The sequence below is a fragment of the Trichomycterus rosablanca genome, chromosome 3 (assembly GCF_030014385.1).
Source record: "Trichomycterus rosablanca isolate fTriRos1 chromosome 3, fTriRos1.hap1, whole genome shotgun sequence".
NCBI lineage: Eukaryota > Metazoa > Chordata > Actinopteri > Siluriformes > Trichomycteridae > Trichomycterus > Trichomycterus rosablanca.
The window spans coordinates 16155793-16168040 of record NC_085990.1 but is presented as its reverse complement, the minus strand read 5'-3'; the positions used below and the strand labels follow the sequence as shown (position 1 = coordinate 16168040).

The following is a 12248-nucleotide window of genomic DNA, read 5'->3' as shown; positions in this document are numbered from 1 at the left end:
TCTGTCATGAATGTAACCAAGTGTGTAAAACCTGACGTTAAAATCCTAATAAAATAAATAATAAACCATGCAGGCACAGTTGGCCATGCCTGAGGAGGGAAGGGTTGAATGGGTTCCTTATTGCTACTTCACTTGTATGGTATGGTTGATTCAGGGGTAGTAGTGCATGGCTGCTAAGTACGTATGCCATACTGCTACCTGTGACACCCCATCTCTAGGCTTATTGGAGTGGACGCCTGATGAAGGAGCACATGTATCTGTTAAGCCATTCAGGTGGTGCAGCAGTAAAACACGCTAGCACACCAGAGCTGAGATTTCGAATACATCCGTCTGGGCTGGGCGGCAGCACGAACAACGATTGGCTGTTGTTCATAGGGTAGGATGAGCCAGACAGGGACTCCTCATAACTGAGCGAATTACGACCTCTGCTGGCTGATTGGTGGCACCTGCACAGAGATGAGAAATAATACTGATCAGGGTGTGGCTCTCCGTGCACAAAGCTGATCGGCATATGAACTCGCCTCAAGCGAGGGTAAAGATGCAGTCGGCACATCGTATCGTATCGAATCTTAGTTCTTCCTTGCCGGCTGAGGCTGAGCGGCCACATGAACAACGATTGACCTGTTGTTCATATGGGCGGGACTGAGCCGGATAGGGTCTCTCTCTCATGACTGGTGCAATTTACGACCTCTGCTGGCTGATTGATGGCGCCTGCACAGAGATGAGAAAAGAGTGCTCTTGGGGCGTGTCCCTCCAGACACACAGCTAGGCTGCACTGCGCTCGTCAAAGTGTAGGTGATAAGATGCATACGGCATGCTGCCCATGTGTCCGAGGGGGCGTGGGTTAGCTTCGATGTCCTCAATCAGAGTGGAGATCGGCATCGGTGGAGAGGAAGCATGTTGCAATGGGGCAATTGGACACGCTAAAAAAAGGGAAGAAAATGCATAAAGAAAATATATATTTTTAAAAAAGATGCAGTCGGCTACTGCACACTTGTCGGAGGGGGCGTGTGACAGTCTCGCTCTCCTCAATTGGGGCAGGGGTCAGCATCAGTAGAGAAGAAGCATAACACAATTGGGTAAAAAATTGTTTAGTTTTAGGCCTCAAGTAAAAACAGATACTAATGCTGGTTAGGACCCTTGTTCTCTCAACTTTAATTCTGTCTAGCATGTATTCCACCAGGGTTTGGAAACTCTATGAGTTTTGATCCATGATAACATCATTCCATTTTGAATTGCTACAGATGTGTTAGCTGCACATTCATGCTTGGAATCCTCTGTTTTATCACTAAAGGATTTTTTATTTAGGTCCGGTGATGAGGGAGGTCATTGAAATGTCATGTCACACTGAGACCAGCATGAGATGACGCCTGCTTGGTGACAAGGTGCACTGTCATACTCATGATGGAAGTAGCCATATAGTATAGTAAATTGTGGCCATTGGGAATGGACATGGTAAACGTAGATACTATCAAGAAAACTATTACTCACATATCCCAATCTGTCTGCTACGGCGATTCATACTTAAGCAATAGAACACGAGAGGGAGTGTGTTATCACGAACAACATCATGGCTGTGATTCGGTCGCAGGCACGAGCCGAAGGCGAGTGCCGTAGATCATCACAGCCGTGATATTATTCGCGATAACACACGACCTCAAGTGTTCTATTGCTTTTATACAACAGTTTTTACAAAATAAAGAAAGAAAATAAATCAAAAAAAGTCCTGAATTTCATAATAAATATGCTTTAATATTGACAATACCTTCCGCCAAAAAGTAGTTCCACAACGAATATAAAGTTTAACATTACAAAGCAGACATCCCAAGTTGCAAAAACTCATTTCAGGGAGGTAAGAACAACAAGAAGAAAAAGTCAAGAACCTCCGAAGAGAAAAAAAAGAAACAAAAAACATCTTGCACACACCAAAGGATATAGGTGAGAACAGAACTTCTAGGAGCTGCTAACTGGGCTATTAAGCTAACTGTTCGCGTTACAAACACATTAATGTTCCCTACATAGTGCGCTAGATTGTATATCAGATAACGCATTCATGTTCACTACATAGTGCACTAGACAATATATTAGACAATTGATTTATGTTCCCTACACAGTGCGCTAGATTGTATATCAGATTACGGATTTAAAACGCGATCGGGGGAAAAAAAAGCCTGTGTCGCCTGCGTGCGCGTTTGTGTGCATGAAGCTTGTCGTTACTGTCAACGCGTCAGCGGAGTAATACCATTGTGGTGTGAAAAGACCGTGCTGTTATCACGAATATCAGCACGGTTAGAACGCTTCTCAACCAATCAGATTGTAAGGTTGGAACTACCTGTTGTATAATGTCTGGTGAGTAAGGGTGTTGTGCTATCAGTATACTCTGCAATGACATCATCCAGCTTCCAGACACAATTGATTGTGTCGCTGCAGCACCTCTGGGTTGGGTCAAAACTCTGGGTTTTTGGTGGACTAGTGTATTGCACCATCTGAGCACCCCTCAATTAGCCCTTTTTTCTTTTTTGTCAGTTTAGTAAACTCTAACTGGGTTGTTATACACCGATCATGCATAACATTATGACCACCTTGTTTCTACAATCACTGTCCATTTTATCAGCTCCACTTACAATATAGAAGCACTTTGTAGTTCTACAATTACTGAGTGTAGTCCATTTATTTCTCTACATACTTTTTTGGCCTGCTTTCACCCTGTTCTTCAATGGTCAGGACCCCCAAAGGACCACCACAGAGCAGGTATTATTTGGGTGGTGGATCATTCTCAGCACTGCAGTGACACTGACATGGTGGTGGTGTGTTAGTGTGTGTTGTGCTAATATGAGTGGATCAGACACAGCAGCACTGCTGGAGTTTTTAAATACCGTGTCCACTCACTGTCCACTCTATTAGACACTCTTACCTAGTTGGTCCACCTTGTAGATGTAAAGTCAGAGACGATCGCCCATCTATTGCTGCTGTTTAAGTTGGTCATCTTCTAGACCTTCATCAGTGCACCTTAACAATTTGCACCTTAAAATAACTGCTGCTGTATTGTATGTATTTATGCTGTATAATACTGCAATAATTTCTGCACCTTATGTGACTGCTGCTATATGCCTTCTTTTTTTACTGCCATAGTTTATTTCTATTTTTTTTTTATTCCTCTGTATATAAAACGTCTTTTTTATAGTTTAAATTTATGTATCCTTTAAAAAGTTTTTTTATACTAAGTGTTTTTATTCTGTTAGTTTAATATTGTTTTTTATTTTATTTATAATACTTATTGATGTTTGGAGGACGAACAAAGTAAGAATTTCATTGTACAGTGTAACTGCCGGTTCTTCTGTGCACATGACAATAAAACTCTTGAATCTTGAATCTTGAAGTGGTCACAGGACGCTGCTCATGGGGCGCTGTTGGTTTGGATATATTTGGTTGGTGGACTATTCTCAATCGAGCAGTGACAGTGAGGTGTTTAAAAACTCCATCAGCACTGCTGTCTGATCCACTCATACCAGCACAACACACACTAACACACCACCACCATGTCAGTGTCACTGCAGTGCTGAGAGTGATCCACCACCCAAATAATACCTGCTCTGTAGTGTTCCTGTTGGGGTCCTGACCATTGAAGAACAGGGTGAAAGCAGGCTAAAAGTATGTAGAGAAACTCATGGACTACAGTCAGTAATTGTAGGTGGTAAGTGGAGCTGATAAAATGGACAGTGAGTGTAGAAACAATGAGATGGTCATAATATTATGTTTTATTGGTATATGCATTTTACTCAGCATTGGTTTCCATAAAGGCCTGAGGCGTCCAACAGGTTTTCCAAAGTCTGCATAGGAATTGTAAAGCTCCTGTAAGGATAGCAGTTGGGTTCTTTCCTACCTTCATGATCAAGACCTTTTTTGTCCAGGTGGCCCAATTGGCTGGATGGTAAACCCTAGGGTCAAGGCTGTGCTAATCTTTTTCCATTTAAAATTTTTTGAAGCCACTGTGGTCCAGGAAATTTTATATTCTTGCCCTAATTTATGCCTTGCCACAGTTTGATTACGGAGATCCAGAGACAGCTCCATGGACTTTATGGCTTGTTTTTTTTTTTTTTTTTTTTTTTTTTTTTTTTTTTTTTTTTTTTTTTTTTTTTTTTAAGCATTTTCCCACCAATTTTTCTCCCAATCTAGTCGTATACAGTTACCCTATTGCATTACACTTCCTCTCTACTTATGTTGACCTCCACTCTGACTGAGAAGAGCTGTGACTAACACACACCCCCACTGACACGTGTGCTGTATTCGACTGCATCTTTTCACTTGCACAAGCCGAGATCATACGTGGATCAGCTTTGTGTACAGAGAGACACACCCTGATCCTCATTATCCCTCAAATTTGTGCATGCGCCATCGTTCAGCCAACACAGGTCGTAACTGAATCAGTTATGAGGACCCCTCCGGCACCCTCCTTGAACAACAGCCAATCGTTGTTCGTGTAGGTGCTCAGCCTGTCGGATGGCAGTGTTTTTTCTTGTTTTTTTACAACGCAGTGTATATTGTGGGTCATTATACACCCAGATGTTCCAGAGTTCCAGGCTTTATACACCCAGAGTCGTTTTGTTAATTTAAATCGCAAGGTTGATTAAAGCAAACTGTTCAAAACAAATCTCATGTTATGTATCTCATCATGGGTGATTAGGTGTCGATTGATGGTAAAAAGGCAGTTATAGCCATCCAAATCATATCCACAACACAGTAAAGTGTGCAAATAGTCAAGGCTTCTGAATACTTTATAAATACACTGTACTGTATGTGCGCGTCCACTTAAGGCTGGCTGGCTCGACTGCATTTCCACAGAAGTGTAACACAATCCGTCTTCCGCGTTAATATCATTGTGACTCAGGTTTTACTATTCATTGTTAGAGTTGTGCGTCTGGGCCTGTCTTGCTCACTCTGTCTCCATGCCCGGGAGCGAAGGATGCATCCATGATGCAACTGTGTTCAGCCTTGCTGCTTCATTTCCCTTAACGTGCAGAAGAGCTGAATTAAAACTGACACAACGTCTCTCTGCTCCAAGCTCAGCCTCATGCTTACATGATTCTGACCCTGCACCCTGGGAGTTGTAGTTTAGCCCACCCTTGTTTGCAGGTTATCCTACATCGATCAGCCATAACATTAAAACCACCTCCTTTTTTCTACACTCACTGTCCTTTTTATCAGCTCCACTTACCATATAGAAGCACTTTGTAGCTCTACAATTACTGACTGTAGTCCATCTGTTTCTCTACATACTTTTTTAGCCTGTTTTCACCCTGTTCTTCAATGGTCAGGACCCCCACAGGACCACTACAGAGTAGGTATTATTTGGGTGGTGGGTCAATCTCAGCACTGCAGTGACACTGACATGGTGGTGGTGTGTTAGTGTGTGTTGTGTTGGTATGAGTGGATCAGACACAGCAGCGTTGATGAGCGTTGAGTTTTTAAACACCTCGCTGTCACTGCTGGACTGAGAATAGTCCACCAACCAAAAATATCCAGTTAACAGCATCTTGTGACCACTGATGAAGGTCTAGAAGATGACCAACTCAAACAGCAGCAATAGATTAGCGATCGCCTCTGACTTTACATCTAGGGCAGTTGTAGCCTAGTGGTTAAGGTACTGGTCCAGTAATCAGAAGGTTGCCAGTTCAAGCCTCACCACTGCCAGGTTGCCACTGTTGGGCCCTTAAGCAAGGCCCTTAGGGCTCAATTGCTTAGATTGTATACTGTCACAACTGTAAGTCGTTTTGGATAAAAGCGTCTGCTAAATGCTTAAAATGTAAATGTAAACATCTACAATGTGGACCAACTAGGTAGGAGTGTCTAGGAGTGGACAGTTAGTGGACACGGTATTTAAAAACTCCAGCAGCGCTGCTGTGTCTAATCCACTAATACCAGCACAACACACACTAACATACCACCACCATGCTATTATAACTGCAGGGCTGAGAATCATTCACCACCTAAATAATACCTGCTCTGTGGTGGTCCTGTGGGGGGTCCTGACCATTGAAGAACAGCATAAAAGGGGGCTAACAAAGCATCCAGAGAAACAGATGGACTACAGTCAGTAATTGTAGAGCTACAAAGTGCTTCTATATGGTAAGTGGAGCTGATAAGTGTAGAAACAAGGAGGTGGTTTTAATGTTATGGCTAATCAGTGTATATTTAGGTCACTAAATGATTTTCTTTCATGTTGTGTATCCAGAGTGAGGCAGAATACATTGCGCTTAACCTTTGATTTGTTTCACAGGTCATGGGCTTTACCTCGAATCTAGGAAATGACTAAGACAGTTACAGTTCATTTGCCGGCACGTGTTATGTCAGTGTTCTGGAAGAGGATGTAATAAGTTTAAAGGGGGGGGGGGGGGGACACAGACAGGACGGAAAGAGAAATAAACTCATCCTCTATGAGCTTCCTTTGTCCTTCAAGCTCTTAGGTTACCAAGGGAGGAGCGTTGACTTTTTTCCTTCCATTTGCTCTGGCCAGCCATCAGCGGCGGAGTCCAAATACTCCATTCTCCCGACCCCCCATCATAAGTATGTGCATTAGAGGGAAACAAGAGGCTGGCCACATACACACACACACACACGCACACAATGCATAAATGACTGACGCTGCAAGGAGTCGGCTAGGGAGGAAAGGAAAGGGGGGGGGGGGGGGTGGAAACAGGAATCAGCTGCAGCATCAGTGTGTGAATGAGCATCGGCAAAGAGAGAGAGGGAGCGCTAGACAGAGAGGAGAAGAAGAACAGAGGACAGTTGGACGATTGCACGCTTCTCAAATGCAGATAGACACGGAGAGACTTGAAGGATGAGCCGGCATGGGGGACGGGGAAGACGCAAAGGGAGGATGCTCTTTGGCTGATTTTGGCCCGATTGGGGTCTAGACACGAGGAAATAAGAAGCAGTACCATGAGTGTTCTTTTTTTTTTTGGGAAGAGGAAACAAGCCAGTGGATGAATTGAGGCATCGGAGCATTTGAACTAAGTGACTGTTTTGACTATTTTATACCAGACCCTACTAGTCATTCGGTTTCTGCTTTTTTTATTTTCTTAAAGAGACGATACATTTGCCTTCACTTTTTTATGAGGACAGACAACCATTTATTTTATGGATGTAATATAAATGTACAATCATCTCTCTGATCTTTGTGTTAAATCAAACAAAATCAGGTTCCTGTTATGCAAAACTTCAGTCTAGTAGAACTAGTCAATAATTTAGTCTTTCTGAGGCGTTCTTTTACACCTTCTTTGTCGTGTGCATGTGAGAGCGCGTGTGTATGCCCCGTATACGATTTCTTAGTTGACCTGGAGTCTGGCTGTGTTTTTAGCTGAGCGTCTGGTGCTCCCTTAATCGAGATGTCAACATTGATTAGCCTTATGGAAGCAGAGACGGCGACGGGACTTCGGCTTCTCATGGTGTTGAATTCAGCTCATTCAGACTATTGATTCTCACTGAGTTGTCCATTGAAGTTCAGTGCGTGTGTGTGTGTGTGTGCGCGCGCGCGCGCTCGCTCACGAGTGTGCCGGTGTCTCGCTCGTCTGACACATCGCTTGTTGGCGGTACTCGCCGCCTTCTGTTTGGGTTCAGCCAATGTTCGGTCTGACACGGTTCTGCGCGGCGGTCTGTTGCCATGGCAACAAGGCGGCGACCGTGAAAGTCGTGAGTTTGATGTGAACTTTAGAGCTCGACGAGTGCCAACCAACTTCAAAGGTGCTCTTTTCCCCCCCCTTTCCTGACTTTTTTTTTGACTATTTGTACTTGGCATCCACCTAACCTGGTTCAATCAGGGCTCACACCGGTTTCACATCATCTGCTGAATCGTTGGCGCAACGAAGTTCACTTAACGTTTACCTCAGGTTTGCCTTCTTTTCGGCGTGCTAGCAATATTCACCTGTGCTAATTCCTAAGCCAACAAAACTGGCTTCTACACGGTTCCAGATGTTTGTGAGTCCCTACATGGTGTAATTCTGGAATGGTACTTTGTCCACCTGAAGCCTCACCTGGATGCAGACGTCTTTGACAGTTTATACTGGTACTATTTTACCTTACTTGCCTTTTATCAGCTGATTCACAGCGATGCCATCTTCACCGAGTCGCACCACACCCGTCATAACTCGGGCATAACTTAAAACCCTCTCCAAACAGGTGCTACATCTTAGCTGCTGGTTCCGACTCAGCTCAAGGCTCTGTTATCTGTACTGTTACTCAACATTTTTGAACACCAGTGCGGTGTTGGGTACACGACTCATTAAGGTGCACTGTTTCAACACTGTGCCAGTGTAAGCCTGTCATGCTACAGTGGTCACAACTGAAGGAACTGAATCCTTATGGGCTGTATGGACGTTGTACTGTTGTGCCAAGTACAACTCTCACTCAAGAAATGCATTAGTTCAGATTCAGTGCCATGGACTTTCAATCACTGGTGCATTTAATCGACTCTCAGCAAGGTCCCTTAAGCTTTTGCACTTAGCTGCACTGAGAGAACATGACTAACATAGTAACACATGTGAAGCACTGGATGTCTAGTATATCCTGGGACTTGGTGCTACAGAAGACATGATGGACCTGCACTAATAATGATCAACTTTTGACAATAGCCATTGATTTGCTTTGTACAATCGAAAACTGACTGTTTTACCAACATTTCAATCAAATCTTTGGACTAAAGCAGCTCTTTCACACTAGTTACGTGGACGGAAAGAGGATAAAGAGGACGGATGTTGTGTATAAATGTAGATACCGTTCTAATCTCTAAGAGTGCTACCGGGGTTTTGGTATACCGTATATGCAGTAAATTTGGACTGTTCTGAGGTTGTTGTGATTAACGACTGTTCTGTCAGCGTTTATTGACTGTTGGATTTATAGGTGCTTACATTTTGTATGACCCAGTCGTACCCAGTTGTGAAGACCTGTACGGTTGAACGGAACCGTTTCTCAGATGGGAGTCTTCTAGGGTAATGAGTGAATGATTGATTTCCCAGCTGGCCTCTAATGAACCCTCTAGTTCTCGTTAGAGGTCTGGTTGGGCGGAACTTCAGACAGATCCAATAGTGGATGTCAGTACTGTGGGAACTCTTGTTCCAGCTGTTAGTGGTTATGCAGAACATTCAACCTTGCAAAGCATTTTACTGTTGGCTCGAAAATGACAAATGGTGCTCAAATTAGGTTCTTTAAATAGCCATATTTACCTTATTTCTGGTCTGGAAGATTTACAGAACAGGTTCAGGGCTCTTCGATTAGTTTACATTTTTCTAAATCGTACCTGTATATCTATGTAACTTAACTTGGGGCTTGTTTTACCGATGGTCCGTCAGCAATTCGATTCCTTTCCTGTATAAGCAAGAAGCAATCAGAAAAGGTTTGTAAGACTTCTCAACCAGTAAGGAAGGAAGACAAGGAGGCAGCCTGGAGAACGGGAAAGAAGTCGTGGGTGGGGAAACGGGGGAGCGAGAGATTGTCTGGAAGAAACGGGCCAGCGTGATCGAGAGGGAACGAGCGAGGGCGAGGGAGCGGGAACGGGAGGAGGAGGAAAGGAGGAACAGGGCACAGTACGCCGTCTGGAGACTTAGGGAGGGATTCCATGAGAGGAAGGATAGGGAAGGGGAGCAAGTCAAGGGAACAGGCGCAGAGGGAGAGAAAGAAGCTCAGCCAGAAGTGATCTGGAAGAAAAGAGAGGTGGAAGAAACAGAAAAAGAGAGGGAAAGGATACAGCTGGAGGAAAGAGGACCTAGAATTATTTGGAGAAAGAAATAAAGAGAAGTTTGAAGGACTTGAAGCTTAAGGCAGAGAAGGAAGGGAATTCAGCTCTGTAAGTTCTGACCAGAATTAGGAACTTGCTGTTCCACTGATCTTTCTTTTCTTTACTTCAAACTGAAAGCTACTTCTTCAAAAGACTATCTACTATCTACCTATTTATTTAATCAGGACCTTCTTGTCTGGAGGTTTATTTAGGTAGACGTTTCATCTGATCCTTACTAAGTCTTTATGTTAACTGATCAGTGTTCACTGGTTTGTTGCCGTTCGTTCACTCTCTGATCTTCTCGCTGTCTCTCTCTTTATTTATTGATCTGTCTGTACCCTGGAAGCATCTTCTAAGAGTCTCGGCTGCAGCTAATAGGTTTTATGAGAGACTCTGTCAGACAAGAGCTTCTAGAGTTTAGCCTAGATCAAAGAAACCAAAAAAGCATGCCAAATATTAACGTTTCTTGTTTTGTTTTGTTTTTTTGTCACGCACTTTCCAGTTGATGACAATCACTTCGGGTTTCTTTGGTCGAGCCTTTTGTGCTCTGTAATTACACAACTCTATGCAGGATAAAATCTAATGCAAGGACACCCTGTGTAAAGTTTGTGTAAAGTGGTCCAATGATGAAGAGATCACTGGACGTCAAGAAACGAACAATTGTTACGGAGAAAAAACAGAAGATCAAGTCGCAACTGTTTGGAAAGAGACACTTAGAGAACCTACATTTTACCTGAACTGATAGACTTAAAAAAATGGAGCTCGTCCCTAAAACCAAATACACCCCCTTCAGGAGCGACTCGTTCAGCTCGACGGACGAAACGGCCTCCAATCCTTCTCTGCCATCCTCGGCTCCCCTCACCCCTCTTACTCCACCGGGCATTCCTCCCTCTCTCTCCTTCTCATCCCTGGCACCCATTCTGCCCCCGACCTCCCCTCGCCAAGCCGAGAGCAGCCCTACCACCTTGTGCTCCTTCTTCCCCAGGATGGGCTCCCTGCGCCTGGGCATTTCGGCCACTCTGCTCCCAGGCCTGAAAGCCTCCACTAGGCTCCAGGAGACTCCCAGCACCACCTCCAGCACTACCTCGACTCCTCCTCACGCTCCTCCTCCTCCATTACTTCCACTAACAGCTCCATGTCCTCCTCCTCGTCCCCCACAGGATATGAACCGGCTGGGCGGCGCGTCTCGGAGGGCCCGCGTGGAAGGAGGCCAGCTCGGAGGCGACGAGTGGACGCGCCACGGCTCCTTCGTCAACAAGCCCACACGAGGATGGCTGCACTTAGACAACGTGGTCAGCACCACCGGCGTCTCCTACACTGTCAGGGTAAGAGGAGTTATATTCTTTCATTATCAAAAAATATTTGTGTCAACTTGTTTTTGCCTCACAATTAACAATTCCTGACTTGAGCTTACTGCTGATCACCTAGCTTCTTAGCTACTACTCAAGATTTCTAAATAATTGCTTCATTTAGCATTTTTTCTTAACCCAGTCATAACGTAACGTATTCCAGGAACTAAGCCAGGCAAAGACTGAATTGACCAAGTAAGCCTTTTACTTCCTAGTGCTTGGTTAGATAGCGGTGACGCATTTATTCAACACTGATTTAGTTTAAAACTTACAAATAGTATTTTTATGACATTTTGGAATAAGATTTGCCTATAAACTGCACTTAAATTGAATGCGACTACATCCACATCAGGTTTCCAAGGATTAGCCAACAGACTTTCCTTTTTAAACCTCACCCAGCGTCCTCTTGCCTGTGCACTTGTAAAGTCTTGAAGTGAATAATCTGTTACTCAAACCACCCAACAACCCAATTTTTAACAGTTGTGTCTTCAAAATAAATCCTCCAGGAGCAGTTGTATGGTTTAAATTGCAAAGAATTCTGGCCCTGTAGTGCTACGTTTACACTACACAACTTGATCTCTTGTAATTGTCTTTTAAGTCATTGTGGTTTTCACACCACATGATTGCTTGGCGATTGGGGGTCACACACTACATGATCTATCACTAGGAGGAATCGCAGACGAGTCTGTCTGGTCTCTCAAACTATGTTTAGTCATGAAAACACACGTGGGGAGTGACAAGGGGTATAATGATACCATGTCCAAAAATGCACGTCAGCAAGAAGCGAGCCCTGAGCCAACGCTGATTTGGCGCATGTGTCGGCAACCTGTTGTTGGTAAGTGAAAATAAGGGCAAAAATTGCTTAGTGTAGACTAGGTATAAGACTAACCTGTTGGCACCTTTTCATTCACTTGTCCACACAACATGTCTTACTGCTACAACTTTAATGTGGAAACTGTTCAATTCCTATTTCAGTTACCTTATTAACATTAAGTGCCATCCTCATGATGCGCAATTGGCTTATAGATAATAACCCTAATAAATCTTTGTTCCAGTAAAATACGCTAGCATACCAGAGCTATCAAATATATCGTATCGAATCTCAGCTCTGCCATCCGGCTGGGCTGAGC

The 12248-nt window shown here is 43.9% G+C and overlaps 1 protein-coding gene across 3 annotated transcripts in view; it reads left to right on the top strand.

The window, feature by feature from the left end:
* shc1 (SHC (Src homology 2 domain containing) transforming protein 1) overlaps positions 1–12248 on the top strand; it is an 89139-nt gene that overhangs the window by 39806 nt on the left and 37085 nt on the right. For 2 of the 3 annotated variants that reach the window (XM_062992788.1, XM_062992787.1), the window contains exon 1: positions 10049–11094. In XM_062992788.1, coding sequence (XP_062848858.1) covers positions 10525–11094 — 570 coding nt within the window. In that variant the 5' untranslated portion in view covers positions 10049–10524. Of the gene's footprint in view, positions 1–10048; positions 11095–12248 lie in introns of those variants that run through there. The other variant, XM_062992789.1, reaches the window with a different exon arrangement.